The sequence below is a fragment of the Jaculus jaculus genome, chromosome 13 (genome assembly GCF_020740685.1).
Source record: "Jaculus jaculus isolate mJacJac1 chromosome 13, mJacJac1.mat.Y.cur, whole genome shotgun sequence".
In the NCBI taxonomy this organism is placed as follows: domain Eukaryota; kingdom Metazoa; phylum Chordata; class Mammalia; order Rodentia; family Dipodidae; genus Jaculus; species Jaculus jaculus.
The window spans coordinates 6,950,220-6,972,532 of NC_059114.1; the positions used below are offsets into that span (position 1 = coordinate 6,950,220).

Below are 22,313 nucleotides of genomic sequence, written 5' to 3' on the forward strand. Positions count from 1 at the left end.
CGGGAGCGCGCGCGCTGGGGGCGGGGGAGGGTCCTGCCCCCGCCCCGCTCCGCCCGGCCGCCCCCCCCCTCGCGCGGCATTCTGGGAGTTGTAGTCCTCGGGGCTCGGCGGAGCGCAGCGCGGCGTCGGCAGTGGCTGGGGCGGGGGGGGGGGGCGGGGGGGGGAACACGGTGGCTCGGCTCGAGCTCCGGCGGCGTGGGCCGGGCTGTGTGGCTCCGCGAAGCGAGCTGGGGCAGGGGGCGGGGGTCGTGGCGTGGGGGAGAGGGGAAGGGGAGGCGTCTGCGCATCCCGCCTTCGGGTACCCCCTCCCCCCACCGCGGCCACCCGCGAGCCCCGGCACAGGTAAGAAGCTGCGTCCCCCGGGGCTATCGGGAGGGAGGGGCCGGGCGGCTGCGGGGCTGCGGTGGCTCCCGGCCCCAGAGGAGGAGGATGCTCGGGATGCCAGAGCCCTGCATCCCAGGGACGGCCGGGAGCCCCCGCGGCCACCGATTGCTGGATGGCGTGCTGAGCTGGATCGCGGCATCACCCTCCTCCTCCTCCCTGTCCTCCTCCCCCTCACTGCCCCATCGCGGTCCCCTCCCCCATCACCTCCTCTGCCCCCCCCCCTCCGCCCCGTCCCCCGCCTTCAGCATCACCCACTTTGGACCGAACCTCTCCCCCTGTCCGCTGAGTTTATCGCATCACGCGCCGCGAGCTTCCTTCCTTCCTTCATCCTCAGCCGATCGCCCGCGTTTCTTGGTAACGCTCACCTCCGCGGCGGTCCCATCCCATAGCCCGGTGGTCCCCACCTCTGTAAACACTTGGGTCTGCCCTCCCCCGGTGATGGCTTTCCAGAGCCTTTGGGCGCTGAGGACAACTGGCTGGAGAAAGTGAGGAGGGAAGGGCCCCAGGGGGACTGACTGGTCTCAGGGATCCCCACTGGAGAGGGTGGCAAGGATCACACACCTTACCCGCTGTTGGGCTGCACCTTGGGGGAGGGGTGGACTTCTAGGGCGACCTGGCCTCACACCCCGCGCCCACTTTTTAGCACTATTTAGCCCTGTGCAGTCTCTTGGCCTGTCATCTGTGCTGGGTTAACTGGGTCACACGGTGAGGGTCTCCCCACAGGCATTGATGGTGTTAGAAGTTCTCTTTGATCACACTTGAACGTGGACCTTATTCCACAGAGCCAGCTGACCTTTAAAGACCTAAGATTTCATTTTTCCAAAGTGCAGGGCTGCAAGGTGTCCCATCCCTGACAGGGACAGAAATGAAACATGAGAAGGACTGCCCCCTCCCCCCTCCCCCAGACAAGGAGCCGAGGGGAGGGTGCACAGTCCCCTCCCTGCCCAGGGGTTGGGAGGTTTTGCAAAGAATGTCCCGATGTACCAGTCTCCCTACTTGCCCGAGTGTTTCTTTTCAATCACCCATGAGCTGTGAACACGTTAGCATCTCCCTGGCGGTAGGTTGCCAGCCCCTTGGGATTGAGTGACTGGCAGATAGGAGAAGGCAGGTTCCAACTTCAGCGCTGTGCTGGGTTTGATCTTGTGAGGAGGAGCTTCGGGTATTAAGATCTTTCTTGCTTTCTGTTGATCACTCAGCTTTCCAGGAGCATCCTTGTCCAGAGCGAGGTTGCTCCAAGGAGAAGGGGGAGTGGCTGGGGGGGGGCAGTGGAGAGGGTTTCCCTTATCACCTACCTACCCAGTGCTCCAAGTCTGCATCTTGATTGACATCAACTGGGGTGATTAGCGAGGGCTGCTGGGACCTCACCTTCACGGGTGGTCAGTTACGGCTGTTTCACTCTTAGAGGCCCCAGGAACGGTCTTTGTGCTACTGAGCCGTGGAGTTTTAGAATTCCAGTTAGGGCGTTAGCTCTGTGAGAATGTGGCGGGGGGCGGGGGGGAGTGCTTTTCCCGAAGGAGCTCATGAGAGTTTCACGAGTGAGTTTCACACCGAATTTGAGGAATCCTGGCTCTGTTTGGAACATGGTGTTCAGAGGAGACACCTTTCATGGGATTTTCTTCCCTCTTCCTAAGACATTAGCAGCTGTGGGCTGATGATATAACAACTCCCATCGAAAGAGGATGAAAGATTCTCTTCACACTCGGGGTGCCCAGCCTCCTTCCCTTCTGTATCAGAGAGGCCATGGAGAGCATGCAAGAAGAAAATATGGCTCCGTACCTCCCCTCTCTTGTATTTTTCCTAGAAATATAGAAAAAAAAATCCCCATGAATATTCAGCGCGTGCATTTTTGACTTCCTAAACATGATAGTCAAGTGATTCCTTATTCGATGACGCCAGTCGGCAGATAACCAGAACCTAAGGTCTCTCTTTCCCCCTTACAGCTTAGCAAGTCCAAAGACGTCACTCAGGACAGGTACCCTAAAGACATTCAGCATTGACCTTTTGCAGTTGAGATGGGAGACCTGAGACACCTTCCTTCCAAAACCCACTTATGGCTTGCTGGCTGACCATGTGGCATGCCATGGGCCTCTGTGTATTGTCACCAGCACACCTGGAGGGCTCGTCGTGATATTATTATCTTCAGCCAGCCAGATGCATATGAAGTCCGTTTGATGGATGAAGCAACTGAGGCTTAGCAAGGAGAAATGCCGTGTGCAAAGCTATTATTCGTACCTGGCTCAGCCCACCTTGGCTTAGGGCGCCGAACTTTGTTTTTCCTGCTGTTCTACAAACATTTTTGTAGGCCCAGTTAGTCCCCAGGGAGGGGAAGGAAGGTGCCATCTTGTTGCTGGCTCAGTTTCCCTCCCATCTCCCTGAAACATCAGAGGAGAGTCCTCCTTTGGCGACTGGAACAGCAAAGCACTGCCTTGGCAAGAAGAAAAGGGGATGGTGGCAGAGCCTCAGAGAAAGTGGGGCACATGGTTGGCTGTTAGAAACTTGGGTAGGGCAGGGGCTGGAGAGAAAGCTTATTGGTTAAGGCGCTTGCCAGCAAAGCCAGAGGACCTACGTTCGCTTTCCCAGGGCCCACGTTAGCCAGATGCATAGGTGGTGCACGCATCTGGAGTTCGTTTGCAGTGGCTGGAGGCCCTGGTGTGCCCATTCTTCCCCTCTCTCACACTCTCTCGCTGTCTGGCTCTCTCAAATAAATAAAACACAAAGATTATTGTTTTAAAAAAAAAAGAAAGAAACTTGGGCCAGGTAATCAGGATGCTGGGCATCACACCCCGAAGCAGCATGGCTGGCAAATTAGTCCTGCCCATTTTGAGAGAACATAGTTATTATAGTCAGATGTGGGAAACTGAGTCAGGAACCCGAGGAGGCGTCTGCCTCCGTTCTACTCATTGTTTCCCTTTCATAACCCCATGACTGACCACTTTCCAAGCTAGGAAGTGCCACAGGTGTCGCCCATGGGGCCCACTTCCTTTTCCATGTGGTGTTAACATGACTTTGTCAGAGAGCAAGCCACATGAAGGAAGAGCGATGAAGTGTTTTCCTGGAATCCAATGTATAGCTCCAGGCTGGCCTCAGACTCGCAGCGATCCTCCTACCTCTGCCTCCTGAGTGCCCCCATGCCTGGCCTCCCTTGGCTGTTTGTAAGTCTCTTTTGAATCTGCATGTCTTCTCGGTAAACTGCACAGATGTGCAGCAGAGTGGATAAACAGACTTTGGAGGCAGGTGGAGTTTGTGTCCCCGGCCTGGCTGCGTGCCTTGTGTGAGTGACATGACCTTCCTTGGGCTTTGGTTTTCTCATCTGTACAGTGGGGTTGTTACACCTTTTGCGGATGGCGGGCACAGGGTAGATGGGATCTGCTCAGATACACCCAGCTCACCTAGGTGCGGGTGAAACTCTACCCAGCCTTCTGGGAAATGGGGGTGGTGCCTATGTGGGGGGAAAGAATTCACATGATTTCAGACACGTGTCCCGCCTGCCAACCAGGGCCTTGCGAAGTGATCTGAGACCCTTGCTGTCAAGAGCTTTTCCAGAAATAACATTGATGCTGTTGATTTCTTGTTCTCTTCCCAGGTTTGGACTTCGCAAAAAAGTTCTCCCACAGTGACCACGGCTGCGCTTGCTAATGTGACGTATGTCAGCATCCTGTTTCTCCACTGCGCTGGTGGGCCCGGCTGACTGGCCTCACCGTTCATCCATGCCGCCCTTGGCAGGACCCGAGGGCCCGTGGCAGCCATGCCTCCCCCTGCGCCAGCCGCTCTCTCCGCCTCCTGCTGACCTGCACGTGGTGGGTGCTCTGGGCACCCCCAGAGGACTGATTATCTGAGTATCCGAGCCGTCTGCACGCTCCCAGTACCGAGTTTCCCCAAGATGTTGCCTGAGTGGCTGGTGGCGTGGAGCTGGTCGCTGGATGGCCTGAGAGACGGCGTCGCCACCGCCATCCAGTCTGTGCGGGACTGCGGCAGCTCCGCCGTGCTCACTGTGGCCTGCCTCCTGGTCCTGTTCGTGTGGTACTGTTACCACGTGGGCCGCGAGCAGCCCAGGCCCTACGTCTCCGTCAACTCCCTCCTGCAGGGTGTCGATGCCAGCGGGCTCCAGAACGGCTCTGTGTACTGCCAGTCCCCAGAGTGTGTGCGATGCACGCACCATGAGGGCCTCAACCAGAAACTCTACCACAACCTGCAGGACTATGCCAAGCGGTACTCGTGGTCCGGCATGGGCCGCATCCACAAGGGCATCCGAGAGCAGGGCCGCTACCTCAGCAGCCGGCCCTCCATCCAGAAACCCGAGGTCTTCTTCCTGCCCGACCTGCCCACCACGCCCTACTTCTCCAGGGAGGCCCAGAAGCACGACGTGGAGCTGCTGGAACGGAACTTCCAGACCATCCTCTGCGAGTTCGAGACTCTCTACAAGGCTTTCTCAAACTGCAGCCTCCCGCAAGGCTGGAAGGTGAACAGCACCCCGAGCGGGGAGTGGTTCACTTTTTACTTCATCAACCAGGGCGTCTGTGTCCCCAGGAACTGCAGGAAGTGCCCACGGACGTACCGCTTGCTCGGCAGCCTTCGGACCTGTATTGGGAACAATGTTTTTGGGAATGCCTGCATCTCTGTGCTGAGCCCCGGGACAGTGATCACGGAGCACTACGGGCCCACCAACATCCGGATCCGGTGCCACCTAGGTATGTTTTGGGGGCTGGTTGGTGGTGCGGCCCCTAGCTTGGGGACCGTGTGACATCAGGAAGCCTCCAGTAGCCAAACTGCCCTTGCTGTGTGTGCTTGTATCAAATATTGAGATAAAGCCGGGCGTGGTGGCTCACGCTCTTTGATCCCTGCACTGGGGAGGCAGAGGTAGGAGGGTCACCGTGAGTGTGAGGCCACCCTGAGTCTACAGAGTGAATTCCTGGTCAGCCTGGGCTAGAGCGAGACCTTACCTGGAATGAACCAAATATATAATGAGTTAGTCACTCGGGTGCAATGGCACATGCCTGTCACCCTAACACTGGGGAGGTTCATGACTTCAAGGCTAACTTAGTCTACATGGAAAGACCCTGGTGTCTGTTTTTGTTCTTGTTTCTGAAGGTAGGGTCTCATTCTAGCCCAGGCTGACCTGGGATGGAATTCACTATATAATCGCAGGGTGGGCTCAACCTCATGGTGATCCTCCTACCTCTGCCTCCCTAGTGCTGGGATGAAAGGCGTGCGCCACCACGCCCCGCTGTTTTTATAAATATTTTATTTGTTTGTAAGCAGAGAGAGAGAGAGAATTGGTGCAGCAGGGCCTCTAGCCACTGTGAACGAGCTCCAAACGCAGGCGCTTTGTGCATCTGGCTTTACCTGAGGACTGGGGCTTGGGCCTGGGTCGTTAGGCTTTGCAGGCAAGCACCTTAACTGCTGAGCTGTCTCTCTGGCCCAGTTTGCTTGTTTTTAATTATGCTATTGTGTAACTGATTGTGACAGAAGAAATTGAGTGCCCCAAAGAAACTTGTAAAGAGTAGGAACCTAATTTCATTTCTAAAAAAATATTTTATTTGCCAGACGTGGTGGCGCATGCCTTTAATCCTAGCACTCTGGAGGCAGAGGTAGGAGGATTGCTGTGAGTCTGAGGCCATCCTGAGACTCCATAATGAGTTCCAGGTCAGCCTGGAACAACTAACTAGTGTGAAACCCTACCTTGAAACCCCTTATCCCCCCCCCAAAAAAAATATATTATTTGAGAGAAAGGGAGAGGCAGAGAGAGAGGGAATGAGTGTGCCAAAGCCTCCAGCCACTGCAGAAAAATTCCAAATGCATGCACTACTCTCTGCTCTCTGAGAGAGGGGTCATAGAGTCCCTGGCTTAGTGTTTAAAATGGAGTGTCTTTTCTTCCCTTTTAAAAAAAAATATTTCATTTTATTTTTTTATTTGAGGAGGGGGAGCAGACAGAGAGAAAGAGAGTGAGAAAATGGGCATGCCAAAGGCCTCTAGCTACTGCAAACGAACTCCAGATGCATGGATCACCTTGTGCATCTGGCTTACCTGGGGACTGGGGAATTGGACCTGGGTCCGTAGTCTTCTCAGGGAAACGCCTAAACTGCTAAGCCATCTCTCCAGCACCACCCCCCTCCCCGTTTTAACTGTTAAATCTTTCCCCCCTCTGTGGTGCCAGGGAAGGAACCCAGGAGGCCAGGCACGCTGAGCCCATCTCTGTTGCTGAAACACACCCCCAGCCCTACTTTCCGACAGCGGTCAAAATGTTCTCCACGTTCGTTGTCTGGCAGAGTAGGTAGTCGCCAGCCACACGTGACTAGTGAGCGCTTAAAGTACACCGGCGCAACTGGTGAAGAAAGTTTGCCGTTTGACTGGCGTTTGAGGAGCCACGTGTGGCTGGCGGATGCTGTGCTGGTTGGCATAGCTGCCAGGCCAGGGGCAGTTTCAAAGACGACAGAGGTCTTAATGGTACCCAGGAGGCTGGTGGAACTGCTTAGGCACCCGTCTGGTCGTTTCGTTCAAATTCTAGGCATCTCGGTCATGTGCGCGGTGAACGTCGCAGCAGTTTGCGGGCGGGGTCTGGGGCTAGGCTACCTTTGTTTGTGTGTGGCCTGACCATGAGCCAGCCGTGCTACCCTGGGCAAGTCCCTTCCCTTCTCTGAGCCACCGCTTCTTCATTAGACAGACGGAGTCAAGTTCAGCAGCAGTGGGATGTGGTTGGATGATGTGCGTTTCAGGGTCGTCATCAGAGAGGCGGGTACAGAGCGAGGTCCCCGGAGAGGTAGGCTTTTCAGCATTAGGGTAAATGTGGCTGCAACTCCCCCCGCAAGGCACCTTACTTCTGGTGAGTGGAACAGAAAGCTGGCTCCCAGGGCAGTGGCCTTGCAGGCGACCGCCCCACACCAGAGCAGAGCGCCGGAGCTGGCAGGAGCTGTGTGAGACCGGGCCAGTTTGCCTCAGAAAGTAGCGTAAACCGGATGGGGTGGGGTGCACCTTTAATCCCAGCACTTGGGAGGCAGAGGTAGAAGGATCACTGAGTTCGAGGCCAGCCTGAGACCACATAGTGCCTTTCAGGTCAGCGTGGGCTAGGGAGTGAAACCCTAGCCAAGGGGAAAAAATAAAAAAGAGGACTGGAGAAATGGCTTAGCGGTTAAGGTACTTGCCTGCAAAACCTAAGGACCCATGTTTGACTCCAGGTCCCACATAAGCCAGACGCACAAGGTGATGCAAGCGGGCAAGGTTGCACATGTGCACTAGGTGGCGCACCATCTGGAGTTCGGTTACAGCGGCTAGAGGCCCTGGCACTGCAGTTCTCTCCCTCCCTCCCTCTTCCTCTCTCTCTCTCTCTCTCTCTCTTTCGCTCTCTCTCATTCTCTCACATTAATAAAAAGGCCAGGCTTGCCGGGCGTGGTGGCGCACGCCTTTAATCCCAGCACTCGGGAGGCAGAGGTAGGAGGATCGCCGTGAGTTCAAGGCCACCCTGAGACTACAGAGTTAATTCCAGGTCAGCCTGGACCAGAGTGAGACCCTACCTCAAAAAAAAAAAAAAAAGGCCAGGCCAGTCCATTGGGCTTGTGTAAGAAAGAAAGGAAGAGAGGAAGAACCTCACAGCGCCTGACACTACCTACACAAGACCATCAGCATAGGAGAAAAAGATCATGACATCAAAATAAAAGAGAGACTGATTGAGAGAGGGAAGGGGATATGATGGAGAGTGGAGTTTCAAAGGGGAAAGTGGGGGGAGGGAGGGAATTACCATGGGATGTTGTTTACAGTCATGGAAGTTGTCAATAAAAACAATTGGAAAAAAAGAAAAGAAGGGAGGAAGGAAAGAGAGAAGCTGAGGAGGGGGCTCCTGTGCTGTCCGTGGTGGGTTTACTACTGTGCCCTGCAGGGAACCTGCACCAGCTGCCCGGCCGTCCACACCCTTCTTTTTCTAACAGCTCTGCTGCCCTGCTCTCTGGGTAGCAATTCTGGGTAAGGCACTGTTTGGACAGAAGATGTCAGTGGTGAAAGGCGGAAACGGCAAAGTCAGCATGTTGGCACAGAGGGTATTTCAAAGGATCAGGCATGATGGGGTGGAGGCTCGGGCCCCGAGTCTTGGTCCTACGGATAGCTGTCTGGTTGTGCAGGGCCAAGTCTCCCTAGACCTCAGCGCCACCTCTGCATAACGGACACATGGTATGGTCTACACAGTCCTGGGGACCAGATTCAGGATATAGTGTGGCCCCCACTGGCACAGTGCCTGGCACAGCTCAGCACCACAGACGTGACAGGCAGTAACTGTTACGATCGAACACTGCACTGGATGAGGACGAGACATGCTCCCGTGGCCCCCAGGAAACAGTTGGTGGTGGGCCAGCTTTGGAAGGTAACAGGTCTAGGGTGGGGTCCCTTGTCAGTCCCGTTTTCTGGCCCCGGTGATCAGACCTGCCCCCAGGGCTGTTTTGAGAAGTGGTGTGTGTGAGGTTCTTGGCAGGCTGAGGCAATCAGTACTACGTGGCAGGCAGCAGTCCACGTGACGGCCGTGGTCAGTAAGCTGCCAGGCGGGGCCGGGAGCCCTGATAGGGCTCCGGGCAGGCGCGGCTGACCCGGGCGGGCGCTGCAGCAGGGTGCTGTGGGGCAGAGCCCTCCCCCGGGGGCCGTGCGGCAGCATGAGAGGTTTGCTGGGGGTACCAGGGGTGTAAGCTGATGTGGGCAGGGCTAGAGCATGCAAAGCTCAGACCTCGGGGCTGGGCCACATGCTGAGGCTGCTGATGATGATGAAAGGGAGGCTTTTCTGTCTGAAGGCTTTTGCATTGTGTGGACTTTTGCTTTCCGGGGCACTGGGGATGCTGCCGGGCTCTGTGTGCATGCTGGGCAGGTGCTGTACCACTGAGCCGGCCTCCAGCTGCCAACACTTCAGAGGGCCGGGCGTGGTGGCGCACGCCTTTGATCCCGGCACTCAGGAGGGAGGCAGAGGAAGGAGGATCACCATGAGTTCGAGGCCACCCTGAGACTACAGAGTGAATTCCAGGTCAGCCTGGACTAGGGTGAGACCCTACCTTGAAAAAAAACAACTAAAAAGGGCTGGAGAGATGGCTTAGTTGTTAAGCGCTTGCCTGTGAAGCCTAAGGACGCCGGTTCGAGGCTCGGTTCCCCAGGTCCTACGTTAGCCAGATGCACAAGGGGGCGCATGCGTCTGGAGTTTGTTTGCAGAGGAAGCCCTGGCGCGCCCATTCTCTCTCTCTCTCCCTCTATCTGTCTTTCTCTCTGTGTCTGTCGCTCTCAAATAAATAAATAAATTAATTAATTAAAAAAAACAACTAAAAAAATGCTTCAGGATATGCAGATGGGGAGGTGGGGAGTGGGAGGGAGAAAAGGTTACTGGAGGATCCATAGGGTAGATTACAAGCGTATTTGTTGAGTATGGAGGGCTGGTAGCAAGAATATCTAGGATTAGCTTCATGTCAGTGTGCTTTGTACTGTATTCCTGTGTGTGTGTGTGTGTGTGTGTGTGTGTGTGTGTAAAGCACACACTCCTGCCTCTCATCATGGCCTGTCACTCCCTTCTCGGCCCAGCTAATAGCTTGCTAAAAACAATGGGTCGGTCCACTGTGTCCCCTGGCATAGCAGGAAACCCTCTTGGAAGAGTCTAACTAGGCCCGTGCTTCATGGCCAAGGTGAGTCTGCAGTTGGTTTCTCAGTGCCTGCTTTATTCAGAGAGTGAGAGAGAGAGAATTGGCGCCCCAGGGCGCCTCCAGCCACTGCAGTCGAACTCCAGATGCGTGCACAAGTACAGCCTTGTGCACTGGCATCACCTTGTGCGTCTGGCTAACGTGGGACCTGGGGAGTCGAGCATGGGCCCTCAGGCTTTGCAGAGAAGGGCCGTAACTGCTAAGCCATCTCTCCAGCCCTCAGTGCCTGCTTCTTAGGTCATCAGGGCTGCATTAATGTGCACCCAGGACAGAGACAAAGGGGAGGTAGGTGTCCCAGATCATGAGTGTTGACAGAGGGGTGCCAAAAGTGAAGCCAGGCTGAGCGTGGTGGCGCACACCTTTAATCCCAGCACTTGGGAGGCAGAGGTAGGGGGATCACTATGAGTTTGAGACCAGCCTGGTCCACATAGTAAATTCCAGATCAGTCTGGGCTAGGTAAGACCCTACCTCAAAAAAAAAAAAAATTAAAAAATAAGAGCTGGAGAAATGGCTTAGCAATTAAGGCATTTGCCTGCAAAGCCAAAGGACCCAGGTTCAATTCCCCAGCACCCACCTAAGCCAGATGCACAAGGGACACATGCATCTGGAGTTCATTTGCAATGGTTACAGGCTCTGGTGTGGCCATTCTCTCTCTGCCTGCAAATAAATAAATAAAAATTAAATTTTTTTTTTAAAAAGCCAGGCCAGCACACACACCCATGGCCATAGCCCACCAGCTACAAGCAAGCAAGACACCTGCATGCCACGCCGTGCTTCGGACATCATATCCGCCCTTCCTGTCTCATGCTTGTTTCTGCCAGAGCCAGGACAGACACCCTGTCCTTCCGGGCCTCGGTGACCCAGTGACTCGTTCTCTGTCCATGTGTTTGCACATGTGTGCCGAGCTCTGCTGTGAGTTCCCTGTCATAGACTGTCACCTTGTCTACCGGTCAGTGCCACCACCGTGGCAGAGTCACAGGGCTGGCATGTGCTCACTGCACTGCCACAAACTCCCCAAGGTCAGCTTGAGACCCGGAGCTCACGGGGCACGTGAGGCTGTGTGATGGTGTGTGTGCTTGGCACCGTACAGCGAAGTTAGCACCTCCCATTCGCCCTTCCTGCGATGCCAGCATTCTAGGCTGTCGGACTGGGGGAAGAGTGTGTGTGTGGCCACCCATTGTTTCCCAAATACCAGCTGCCCACCTCCTGAGGTGGCAGGTCCAAGCCCTCTGTCCACCCCTCCTCCTGCTTCCTCTGGGAGTATTCCAGGATACACGGGCCTGGGATGCACATGGGCGTGCAAGGCTGTGTGTGAGGTCTGTCTCCACCCCAGGATACACGGGCCTGGGATGCACATGGGCGTGCAAGGCTGTGTGTGAGGTCTGTCTCCACCCCAGGATACACGGGCCTGGGATGCACATGGGCGTGCAAGGCTGTGTGTGAGGTCTGTCTCCACCCCAGGATACACGGGCCTGGGATGCACACGGGTGTGCAAGGCTGTGTGTGACATCTGTCTCCACCCCAGGATACACGGGCCTGGGACGCACATGGGCGTGCAAGGCTGTGTGTGAGGTCTGTCTCCACCCCAGGATACACGGGCCAAGATGCACACGGGCGTGCCAGGCTGTGTGTGAGGTCTGTCTCCACCCCAGGATACATGGGCCTGGGATGCACACGAGCGTGCAAGGCTGTGTGTGAGGTCTGTCTCCACCCCAGGATACACGGGCCTGGGACGCACACGGGCGTGCAAGGCTATGTGTGAGGTCTGTCTCCACCCCAGGATACACGGGCCTGGGATGCACACGGGTGTGCCAGGCTGTGTGTGAGGTCTGTCTCCACCCCAGGATACACGGGCCAAGATGCACACCGGCGTGCAAGGCTGTGTGTGACGTCTCTCTCTATGCCCCCTCCCGTGTGCTGTTGAGGGAAATGCTGTTCATTTGTGCCATCTCAGCTGTTTGTGGGCACGGGCAGGTGTGGCGGGCAGAGGACAGGACTGCTGCAGTAGGCAGAGGGAGGGACAGACAGGAAACAGTCCAGCAAGCCACTAAATTATTTAGTGTCCCAGAGAAAGAAGAGCTCCTTTCTGCACTCACTGGGGTGGGCCAGCCCTTCAGAGCAGTCCCAGCCTGTGAAATCTTCTCTACGGCAGCAAGGGCGCACCCAGAGACAGGGCATCTGGCAGCTGAGCGCCCCCACTACCCTGACTTCCCCACTGACACACTATGGCTCCAGAGTCCGACAGACAGTCCCGGGTTACGTAACGAAATGTGCTATTGACCGTTGAAATATATGAACCAGGAGAAATCACATCTGGCAAGACCATATGACCCTGTGTATTGTAGTATCCAACTGTGTTGAGAGAAAGGAGCCTGCATCAATGACTTTTGTGGCCCTGTGACAGACACAAAGGAAAGATTTGTTTTGTCTCATGGCTTTGGGAGGTCCAGTCCAAGTTGCCTGGCCCCATGGCTGCTTGGGACACAGCATCGTGGTGGGAGCATGAGGCAGAGGAGAGCAGCTCCATCGTGGTGGCCAGGATGCAGAGAGGACAGACCAGGAAGTGACAGTTTCCCCCAAGGACCCGCCCCTAGTGACCTACTTCCTCCAACCAGGGCCCATCTCCCAAAGCTTCCACAGAAGTGTCACCAGCTGGGGACCAAGTATTCAAAACTTAAGCACATGGGGCCGTTCCAGATTCAAACCTTAGCGAGCGCTGACTTTGGAAGCAGCCTGGCTCTGCTCCGGAAAGAGCTAAACAGTCATTTCTCAGTAGACACACAACAGCTCAGAGGCTCTGCCTGGCCAGTGGGTGAGACGGTATCCGCGCCGTGTTTATTCCACACGTATTGCGGAGGTCTTCAGGTATCAGTAACTGTGGGTCCCTGGGTCCTCGGGGCCACGGTTCCCAGAAGGCATCCAGGCAGCTGTAGAGAGAACCGTGTTTGGGAGGCAGCCTCTGTGAACAGCTCAGTTTACTCAATAGGGAAATGGGTTTACAAGCAGTTGAGAGCCGGAAGAGGTTGCTAGCCCGTGCCTAGGGACGTCCATTCATTCCAGCACCTAGCGGGAGAGTCAGGTGATCTACATAGTGGCGGAAGAGGGGTTTTCGGGGAGTGGGGGGAGGATGGGCTGCATGAAGACTGTTGGCTGATAAGGAGTTTCCTAGGCAACTGGCCAAAGGTCATGGGGCTAAATTCAGGTGTGCAGGTCTTGGAAAGGGAGTGGCCTCCTGTAGCCCCGAGGTCCTTAGCCTGACCTGGCAGATCAGGCCCCCCCTCCCGCCCCATCTCCTGAGGGCTTCAGCCTGTGCCTGGCAGAGCCTGACAAGTTACAAGGAAGCAGGCTTCGGAGCAGCCTTGCACATTAGGGATGCCCTTGTCACCTGCCCCAACCCCTTCCCCGGTGTGGGCTCTTCCATCTGTATTTCGAAGAGTATGTTGAATACCTGGGTTGAGAGAAAGCAAGCGGAGAGAGAGTTCCTATGGTGTGTCTTAAAGCCCTTTAGATCAGACAGAGGGGCGGCCGTGCTGACTTCCCAGGGTCACACGGGGAGTAGATAGAGCCACCAGCGTCCTTCCTCCTTCCAGGCCCCGTCTCCTACCCCATCCCTCACTCGTGGGGCTGACCTGTCCCTTCAGAAGTCCTCAGCCAAGCTGGGGCTGTCAGGCAGTGATAGGTTGAGAGTTTGGGCCTGGGGACCAGTGCCCACTCGGTGTTCTCAGGGCCCCACCCGCACCCCACCACCCAGCTCTGTGCCCCCAAGGTCGGACGGTTTCATCACTTACTTGAATGTGGGGTTGTCGGTGCTGGCACCAGGCTGATGGAGGAGCTCGGGTGCTCTCCTGGGGGGGTTACCCTCTAGTGACTTAGATCAAGGCCAGAGAAACAAAGCACGCCGTACCCAGGCCTCAGAAGAGATCTGAAGGTTGGAAGCAGGCGGATCTCAGCTCCACACCAGCCTTGAGTCCTCAATGACCGTAAACAGCCCTCAGGGCGTGACTGCATACACAGTTATTGCACAAAGTGGGTTTGAGTGGGGCCCGCCATTGAGTCCAGGGCAGCGCAGGGAGCCCCCAAGGTCACAGCGAGTCTCAGGCTGTTGCCTCCAACAAAGGAGCCTGGACACAGACCAGATGAAGCTAGCCAAGGTGTGTGTTTTTCTCACTGCTGACCTCAGTGGCAGCCAGTGCCGCCTTATCAGTCTGGCTTATCCATTCAGTTAGCTGGGGTAACTTTCCAAGGACAGAAGCAGCTGGGTGTGGTGGTCTGCATGCCCAGAGGCTGCGGTAAGAGCCTGGGAGCTCAAGGCTGGCCTGGGCAACACAGTGAGACACTGCCTCAAAAGTCAACAAACAAGGACCCAGAACCCCGTTGTCACAGTTCTGAGGCTGGAAGTCCCGGGCCGAGGTACCTCGTGGAATCAGCGTGTGCTCGGGCTGAGGGTCACGCTGGTTTGTAAGCGGGGCTGGCGCCATCTTGCTGGGTCCCCGCATGATGCAAAGGACTAAACAGACTTCCTGGGCCCAGTTCATAGGCGCACCGACCCCATTCACGAGGCTCTACCTTCCAACGAACCCCCCCCCACACACACCAACGCCTTTGAATCGTGGGGTCACAAACAGCCGACATTGAGCTCTAGTCCGGGAGCTTTGGAAGCTGAGAGCAGTAGTCACGGGAGCAGCCAGCCCTGTCTTCCACGGGCCTTGAACTTGACCCACCTTCATTCCCTGTCTCTCTCTCCTGTCTTCCTCCAAGGTCTGAAGACTCCCAGTGGCTGTGAGCTGGTGGTCGGGGGTGAGCCCCAGTGCTGGGCAGAAGGGCGCTGCCTGCTCTTTGACGACTCCTTCCTGCACACCGCGTTCCATGAAGGTGGGCCTCGCCTTCCCCACTGCTTGCCTGCTTTAATTTAAAAAAAAAAAAAATTTTCTTGCATGTGTGTGTATGTGCACACACTAGGGTCTCTTGCCACAGCAGCATGCCCATCTGGCTGACATTGGTGGCTGGGGAATTGAACCTGGGCTTGCAGGCTTTGCAAACAAGCACCTTTAGTCACTGAGTCATCACTCTAGCCTCCTAGCTTGATTTCTAATTGGTAGGCTTTTTGTTATTTTTTATTTATGAGAGAGAGAGAACGGGCACGCCAGGCTGCTGCAAATGAATTCCATGTGCCACCTTGTGTGTCTGGCTTACATGGGTCCTCGGGAATCAAACCTAGGTCTTTTGGCTTTGCAGTCGAGCTCCTTAACTGGTAAGCCATTTCTTCAGCCCTATTTATTAGAGACAGAGAGAGAGAGAGAGAAAGAGAGAGAGAGAGAGAGAGAGTGAGAATGGGTACGCCAGGGACTCTAGTCACTGCAGATGAACTCCAGATGCATGTACCACCATGTGCATTTGGCTTATGTGGGACCTGGAGAATCAAATCTGGGTCCTCTTGTTCTGTAGGCAAGTGTCTTAATTGCTAAGCCATCTCTCCAGCACCCCCCCCCCTTTTAAATATGTGTAATGTTTGTGGAGAGCAGAGGACAGCTTTGGGTATGATCATCAGAACACGTGCAACTTATTTTTTTTTTTTTGCAAGCAGACACAGGAGAGAGAGAGAGAATGGGCACTCCAGGGCCTCTAGCCACTGCAAATTAACTCCAGAAACAGAAGTCACTTTGTACACCTGGCTTTACGTGGGTACTGGGGAATTGAACCCAGGTTGTTAGGTTTTGCAGGCAAATGCCTTAACCACTGAGCCATTTCTCTAGCCCAACTTTTTTTTTCTTTTTCTTTTCTTTTCTTTCTTTCTTTTTTTTTTTTTTTTATTGAGGTAGGGTTTCACTCTAGGCTGGCCTGGAATTCACTCTGTATTCTCAGGGTGGTCTCGAACTCACGCTGATCCTCCTGCCCCTACCTCCCAAGGATTAAAGGTGTGTGCCACCACGCCCAGCCAGCCCAACTTTTTTTTTTGAGATAGGGTCTGTCAGTGGTCTGGTGGTCACTAGGTAGGCTGGCCTATTCTGAGTCCAGGCATGTGCCATCACACCTGGCATTCTTACATGCGTTCTGGAGATCAAACTCAGATCCTCGTGCTTGTCTGGCAGTCACTTTACTGACTGGGATATCTCCCTAGCCCTAATTAGTAGACTTTAAAAAATATTACTGGGGGCTAGAGAGATGGCTTAGCGGTTAAGGCGCTTGCCTGTGAAGCCTAAGGACCCATGTTCAATCTCTCTCCAGATCCCACATAAACCGGATGCACAAAGGTGAGGCAAGCACAAGGCCGCACATGCCCATTAGGTGGCACAAGCATCTAACATTCGATTTCAGTGGCTGAGGCTCTGGACTGTCAATTCTCTATCTCTAAAAATAAATAAATAAATAAAATTATTATTGGGCTGGGCATGGTGGCGCAGGCCTTTAATCCCAGCACTCTGGAGGATAGAGGTAGGAAGATCGCCATGAGTTTGAGGCCACCCTGAGACTACATAGTAAATTCCAGGTCAGCCTGGACTAAAGTAAGCTCCTACCTCAAAAAGGCAAAATAATAATAATAATTTATTTGTAAGCACAGACAGAAAGAGTATGGATGTATATAAGGGCCTCTGCCACTTAGTGCATCTGGCTTTATGTGTGTATTGGGGAACCAAACCCAGGTTATCAGGCTTTGCAAGCAAGTGCCTCGATTTCTCCAGCTAAGACCTTTTTTTGAGACAGGGTCTGTCAGTGGTCTGGAGGTCAGTAGTTAGGCTGGCCTAGCTAACTAGTGAGCCCGGGGTCTTCCTGACTCTGCCTCTCTAGCACTAAGATTATAGGCATCAGTCTTTGCAAGCAAGCACCTTTAACTGCTAAGCCATCTCCCCAGCCCATTTGTAGCCTTTTTTCCCCCCACATTTTATTTTTATTTATTTACTCATTTGACAGAGAAAGAGGGTGAGAGAGAATGGGCGCGCCAGGGCCTCCAGCCACTGCAAATGAACTCCAGACGCATGCTCCCTCTTGTGCATCGGCTAATGTGGGTCCTGGGGATTCAAACATGGGTCCTTTGGCTTTGCAGGCAAGGGCCTTAACTGCTGAGCCATCTCTCCAGCCCCATGCATAGACTTTTTAAAGAGAAGTTTCAGGTATCCAGACAAAACTTAGCAGGAAGTACCAAGGATAGCCCTCACTCCCCACAACCCATTCACAGGATTCACCCCATGTGAGCAGCCTGGGTTAGTGGAACCTCTGTTACATCCGGCTCACCGCACGACGGCTCATTTTTGGTGTCAGGCATTCTGTAGATTGGGACGAATATACAATGCTACATTTCCACCGTGATGGTGTAAATGCAGGGTAGTTTCAGTGCCCCCACATAATCGTCCATGTCTCTTCCTTTTTTTTTTTTTCTTCCCCAAAGTAGGGTCTCACACTCACCCAGGCTGATCTGCAATTCACTGTGTAGTCTCAGGGTGGCCTCCCCCTACCTCTGCCTCCTGAGTGCTGGGATTAAAGTTATGTGCCACCACAACCAGCTCTATGTCTCCTTTTTTTTTTTTTTTAAATTATTTGAAGCCAGGCATGGTGGCACATGCCTTTAATCCCAGCACTTGGGAGGCAGAGATAGGTGGATCACCATGAATTCAAAGCCACCCTGAGACTACATAGTGAATTCCAGGTTAGCCTGGACTAGAGTGAGATCCTATCTCAAAAAAAAAAAAAAAAAAAAAAATCAGGGCCTGGAGCGATGGCTTAGCAGTTCAGATGCTTGCCTGAGAAGCCTAAGGACCCAGGTTCCATTCCCCAGATCCCATGTAAGCCAGTTGCACAAGGTGGCACATGTGTCTGGAGTTCATTTGCAACAGCTGTAGGCCTTGGAGTGCCCATTCTCTCTGTGTGTATCTGCCTCTTTTTTTTTTTTCTCTCTCTCTCAAATAAATAAATAATTTTTTTAATTTTAAAAAATTATTTGCAAAAGAGAGAGAGAATGGGCACGCCAGGGCCTTTAGCTGCTGCAAACGAATCCAGACGCGTGCGCCCCCTTGTGTACATGTGCAACATTGCACACCTGAGGCACTGTGCATCTGGCTTACATGGGGCCTGGAGTTTTGAACATGAGCTCTTAGGCTCCTCAGAGAAGGGCCTTAACCTCTAAGCCATCTCTCCAGCCTCATCTCCTTTTCTGTGTGTCTTCCTTGCTTGGAGCCTTGTGAAGTCGCATGAGCATGCCCAGTGGGGAAGGGAAGTCTTCAACCCAGAGCTCAGCCTGTGCGTGCGGCCTTGCTCCGGCCCACTGACCCCTACCCTTCCTCTCAGGTTCAGCCGAAGATGGCCCACGAGTGGTTTTCATGGTGGACCTGTGGCATCCCAACGTGGCAGCCGCCGAGCGGCAGGCCCTGGATTTCATCTTTGCTCCGGGACGATGAGGACACTGCCCCTTGCTGGAGCTGGCAAGAGAGGGCCTGGACAGGCTGGGCTGACCGCGGGATGGCCCAGACCTGCCCGTGATGCGCCCCACATGCGGAAACCTGCCCCCCCCAACTGGAAGCTGTCCGTGGGGTTTCTGTCACGGTGGGGCCCCGTTTCTTTCAGTTACTGGAAATGGGAAAACTGCCAGTGTGTACTTCCTAGATTTATTTTTTTTTTCTTTCCAATTATTTGCTGAGACTCCTTTCTGGCTTATTAGTGTGTTCCTTTGGCTGTGACCAGAGACATCGTGTCCCCGTCAGGCTGTGCCACTTTGGTACCTGTTTGTGTTGTTTTTGTTGTTTGTGTTTTGTTTTGTTCCCCCTCCCCCCCCCCCCAGTGTTCTGAAATAGAGTGACCAAATGGTTCTTTTGTCTGTATGATGTCACACTGGTGGGCATCTTCAGATGAAAATCAATACTCCACAAGCCGCTGAGCCAGAGAACTTGGCCTCTGATGCTGGGGGCCTGAAAAACCCTTCACCGCCTGGCATATGCAGCTGGGTTCTAATTAGAACTGACCAAGACACTACCAAGGGGTGATGCCCAAGTCAGGGCCTGGGGTATATCACCACTGTTGTCACCCAAAGTCTGTCAGGGCTGTAGTGGCAGGGACACCTGGCCGGAGGGACTGAGGAGTGAGGGCTTTTTCTTAAGCTTTATCGTACGGAGCTGAAGCCAAAGGAGGCCCCCACGCCAGCCACAGAAAGGGCGATTCTCAGCTCGCTCCCTTGAGATGCTCTACTGCCGAGCCGCGTCTGGCCCCTAGTCACGCTGGCTGAACGTCCCCCGCCAGCCACGTTCCAGAGCGGCATGTCTCTGGCAGACTGGGTCACAGATCTGCCCAGTTGTCTATTGTGCTTTTGAGTCCTGCCACCCAGGAGTTGTCATTTGTTTCTCTGCACATGTGTGTTCAAATGCTGGACTCAGACCGCAGAAGCGTCCACCTTGTGTCTGCCACCCCATGATTCATGGGGGTGTGAGGGCACGTGGGAGACATAGAAACCCCGAGGTCCCACTTGGGGCTTTTTGGTTTCCTGTGAAGATATGGGTTTTCTTCCCAAAGTGAAAGGCCCAGAGGCCTGTGGGAGGCCCGAGTCTGGCCAGTGTGTGAGGGTGACATCTCCCCGATGCACCTTTGGGAGACACGGCTCATCATTGTGAGACTGCAGCGGAATGGACACCCCGTCTCGTGGGCAGGTGGTGTCCTTTGTACCGGGAGGCACAGCCGTGAGGGTCATCCACGCTGGAGGTAAAAATCTCAGTCCCGGGCCATCTCTGCACTCAGGATCTCAACGAAGACAGCCAAGATGCATCGTGACCTTCCTGCTCCGTGTCCACAAAACAAACACCCCACCTGCCACCCACACTGGGGTGACATGACTGGGGAACAGAATAAATAAAGGACCTTGCTGAAAACCAGAGTGATGGGTCGAGTATGTGAGAGAAGGCTTGGGGGAGAGTAGCTCGTGGTCAGTGTGGACGTGGGCACTGAGTGGAGCCGCATGTGTGTCTGCAGCAAAGGTAGGGCCAGGAGCTCAGAGGACATGCGGAGCATGCGTGAAACCCTGATTCAGTCCGTAGCACCACAAATCAAATGATGGGGACGGGGCAGAAATGAGCTGGTGTGCAATGTTAAGGTGGTCCAGATGTCAAAGTGGGCAGAAAACAGAGACTCTGGCTTCAAGGAAACGATGCAAGCGCAGCCCTGGGGGTTCACTCCCTCAGGCGCCTCACTGAGCCAGTTTGAATCCCAGCACTTAGGAGGCAGAGGTGGGGGCCAGCTGCTGCGACGGGAAGGGAAAAGCTCCCCGTGGCCGAGGTATTTCTCACCCTCCAGGACTTGGCCACTGCCAGCCAGGCACTTGCTAAAGTAATTTCCGTGTTGCAGCCGGGGAAGCTCGAGGAAGAGGAGCCAGCTGAAGCCTCCCTGCAAGTGCCCGCTGGGGTCGTTTCCAGCTCCCTTCTGCCCATGGCCAAGACCACACGGTTATTCGATCCAGTTCACCCCCAGGTCACCAGGCCCTAGAACATTTTTCCTGTTCATGGCCAAGTCACCTAGACTGCATTTGGTGACAGTCACCAAACTTGTATGTCTTAGAGCACATAGGGGTGACCGTTTGACTCAGGAATGTCCCTCATGGGCATCTGTTTTATTTATTTCTATTTGTTTGAGAGAGATAATGAGGGAGAGGCCGGCGGGGCAGGGGGGAAGAGAGATTGAGAATGGGCGCGCCAGGGCCTCCAGCCCAGTAAACGAACTCCAGATGCATGTGCCCCCTTGTGCATCTGGCTTCCATGGGCTCTGGGGAATCGAATCGAGGTCCTTTAGCTTTGCAGGCAAGCTCCTTAACCGCTAAGCCATCTCTCCAACCCCTACTTTCTCTTTCTTCCTTTCTTTTTTTTTTTTTTTTTGAGATATGGTCTCACTCTCTGGCTTAGGCTGACCTGTAATTCACTATGTAGTCCCAGGGTGGCCTCGAACTCACGGATATCCTCCTACCTCGGCCTCCCGAGTGCTGGGATTAGAGACGTGTGCCACCACGCCTGGCTGGTAGCTTATTTTCTATCGTGGTTCTAATCTGCCTGGAGCTGAGGGCTGGCGCTCTTAGTAGCGAGGAGGATAGAAGCCTTGCAAACAGGCTTCTGGGACCATACACTTTAATTCTCACTAGCAGAACCCCACATCGTGATAGTGTCTTTTTTTGTGTATATTTGTTTGTTTTGAGATAGGGTCTCACTCTAGCTCAGGCTGACCTGGAATTCACAATGTAGTCTCAGGGTGGCCTCGAACTCACAGTGATCCCCCTTCCCCTACCTCCCTAGTGCTGGGATTAAGGTTTGTGTATTTGCGGTGCTAGGGGTTGAGCCCAGAGTCACAGGCTGGGCAAGTGAGCTACCACTGAGCTCCACTTCCAGCCCTGAGCCGCAGCATTGAGTCCACACTCAGCCTATGGGTTTCAGGACCACGACACAGCCTCATCTCCCAGAGCTGGTCCCGATGACCCAGGTCACTGGCTACCTGACTGGGTCAGGGCTAGGCCTGTGACCCAGATCCTGTTTACTGGGACCATTGAGAGGCAGCTGTCTATAAGGAAGGCTAATGGAGAGAAAGAGCCTGAGAGGCAGCCCTGCCTGTGACACCATCTGCAGCCACCTCCCCCTGCAGACTGCTGCTCCGTGAGCCGAGGATCCCTGTCATTACTCTTGTCAGAGTTTGTCATTTCTGTCCCTTGCCACCAAGAAGCCCCAGTCCGCTCGGTTTAATCCTTGTCACGCGTCTCCTGTGAGCTTGCTTCCTGGGCTGAAATTAAGGCATGGCTAGGGATAACATGATGTTAAGCGGGCAGATCACGTGTGCGTGTACAAACGGGAGCAGCCGACAGCGGAGACCTGAGACTGCCATTCTGAGGCCCCAGGGCTGCCGGCGGGGACATCTACCTCCCCCCCCCCCCCGCCACCTCCTGCTGACCAGATGTAAACACAGGGAACGGGACAGGATGGGGCCACGCACTGCACTTCAGGGCGGCTGACAGATGGCAGAGGGGAGCACGCTCAGGCAGGCTGAGTGACCCCATAAGCCCTGCTCCAGAAGAGCTCTGTCGGGGAGATCCTACACAGGCAAACCAGCCAGGCTATTCTTAGAAATGTAAGACATTTTGGGTCCCATCAGTAAGGAACTAAATCTGCAAGCCCTAATATTAGGGTCCCTGTGGACCTTCAGGTTTAGGGTCTCGTCAGTAAGGATTTAGGTCCGCAGACACTGGGAAGCAGACCCTTCAAGGTCACACTGGTGTAACAGTCCCAACCCAGACAGACCTTTTGAGACCCTGGTCTCTGGCCCTAG

General features: G+C 54.5%; 1 protein-coding gene across 1 annotated transcript; it reads left to right on the plus strand.

Annotated features, from left to right (window-relative positions):
• Window positions 1–216: 216 nt before the first annotated feature.
• On the plus strand, window positions 217–19,885 carry Asphd2 (aspartate beta-hydroxylase domain containing 2). The gene is made up of 4 exons (XM_045133098.1): window positions 217–342; window positions 3,968–5,072; window positions 14,796–14,909; window positions 18,318–19,885. The coding sequence occupies exons 2-4, from the start codon at window positions 4,265–4,267 to the stop codon at window positions 18,425–18,427; spliced, it is 1,032 nt and encodes a 343-aa protein (XP_044989033.1). The 5' UTR covers window positions 217–342; window positions 3,968–4,264; the 3' UTR covers window positions 18,428–19,885.
• The last annotated feature ends 2,428 nt before the right edge of the window (window positions 19,886–22,313 follow it).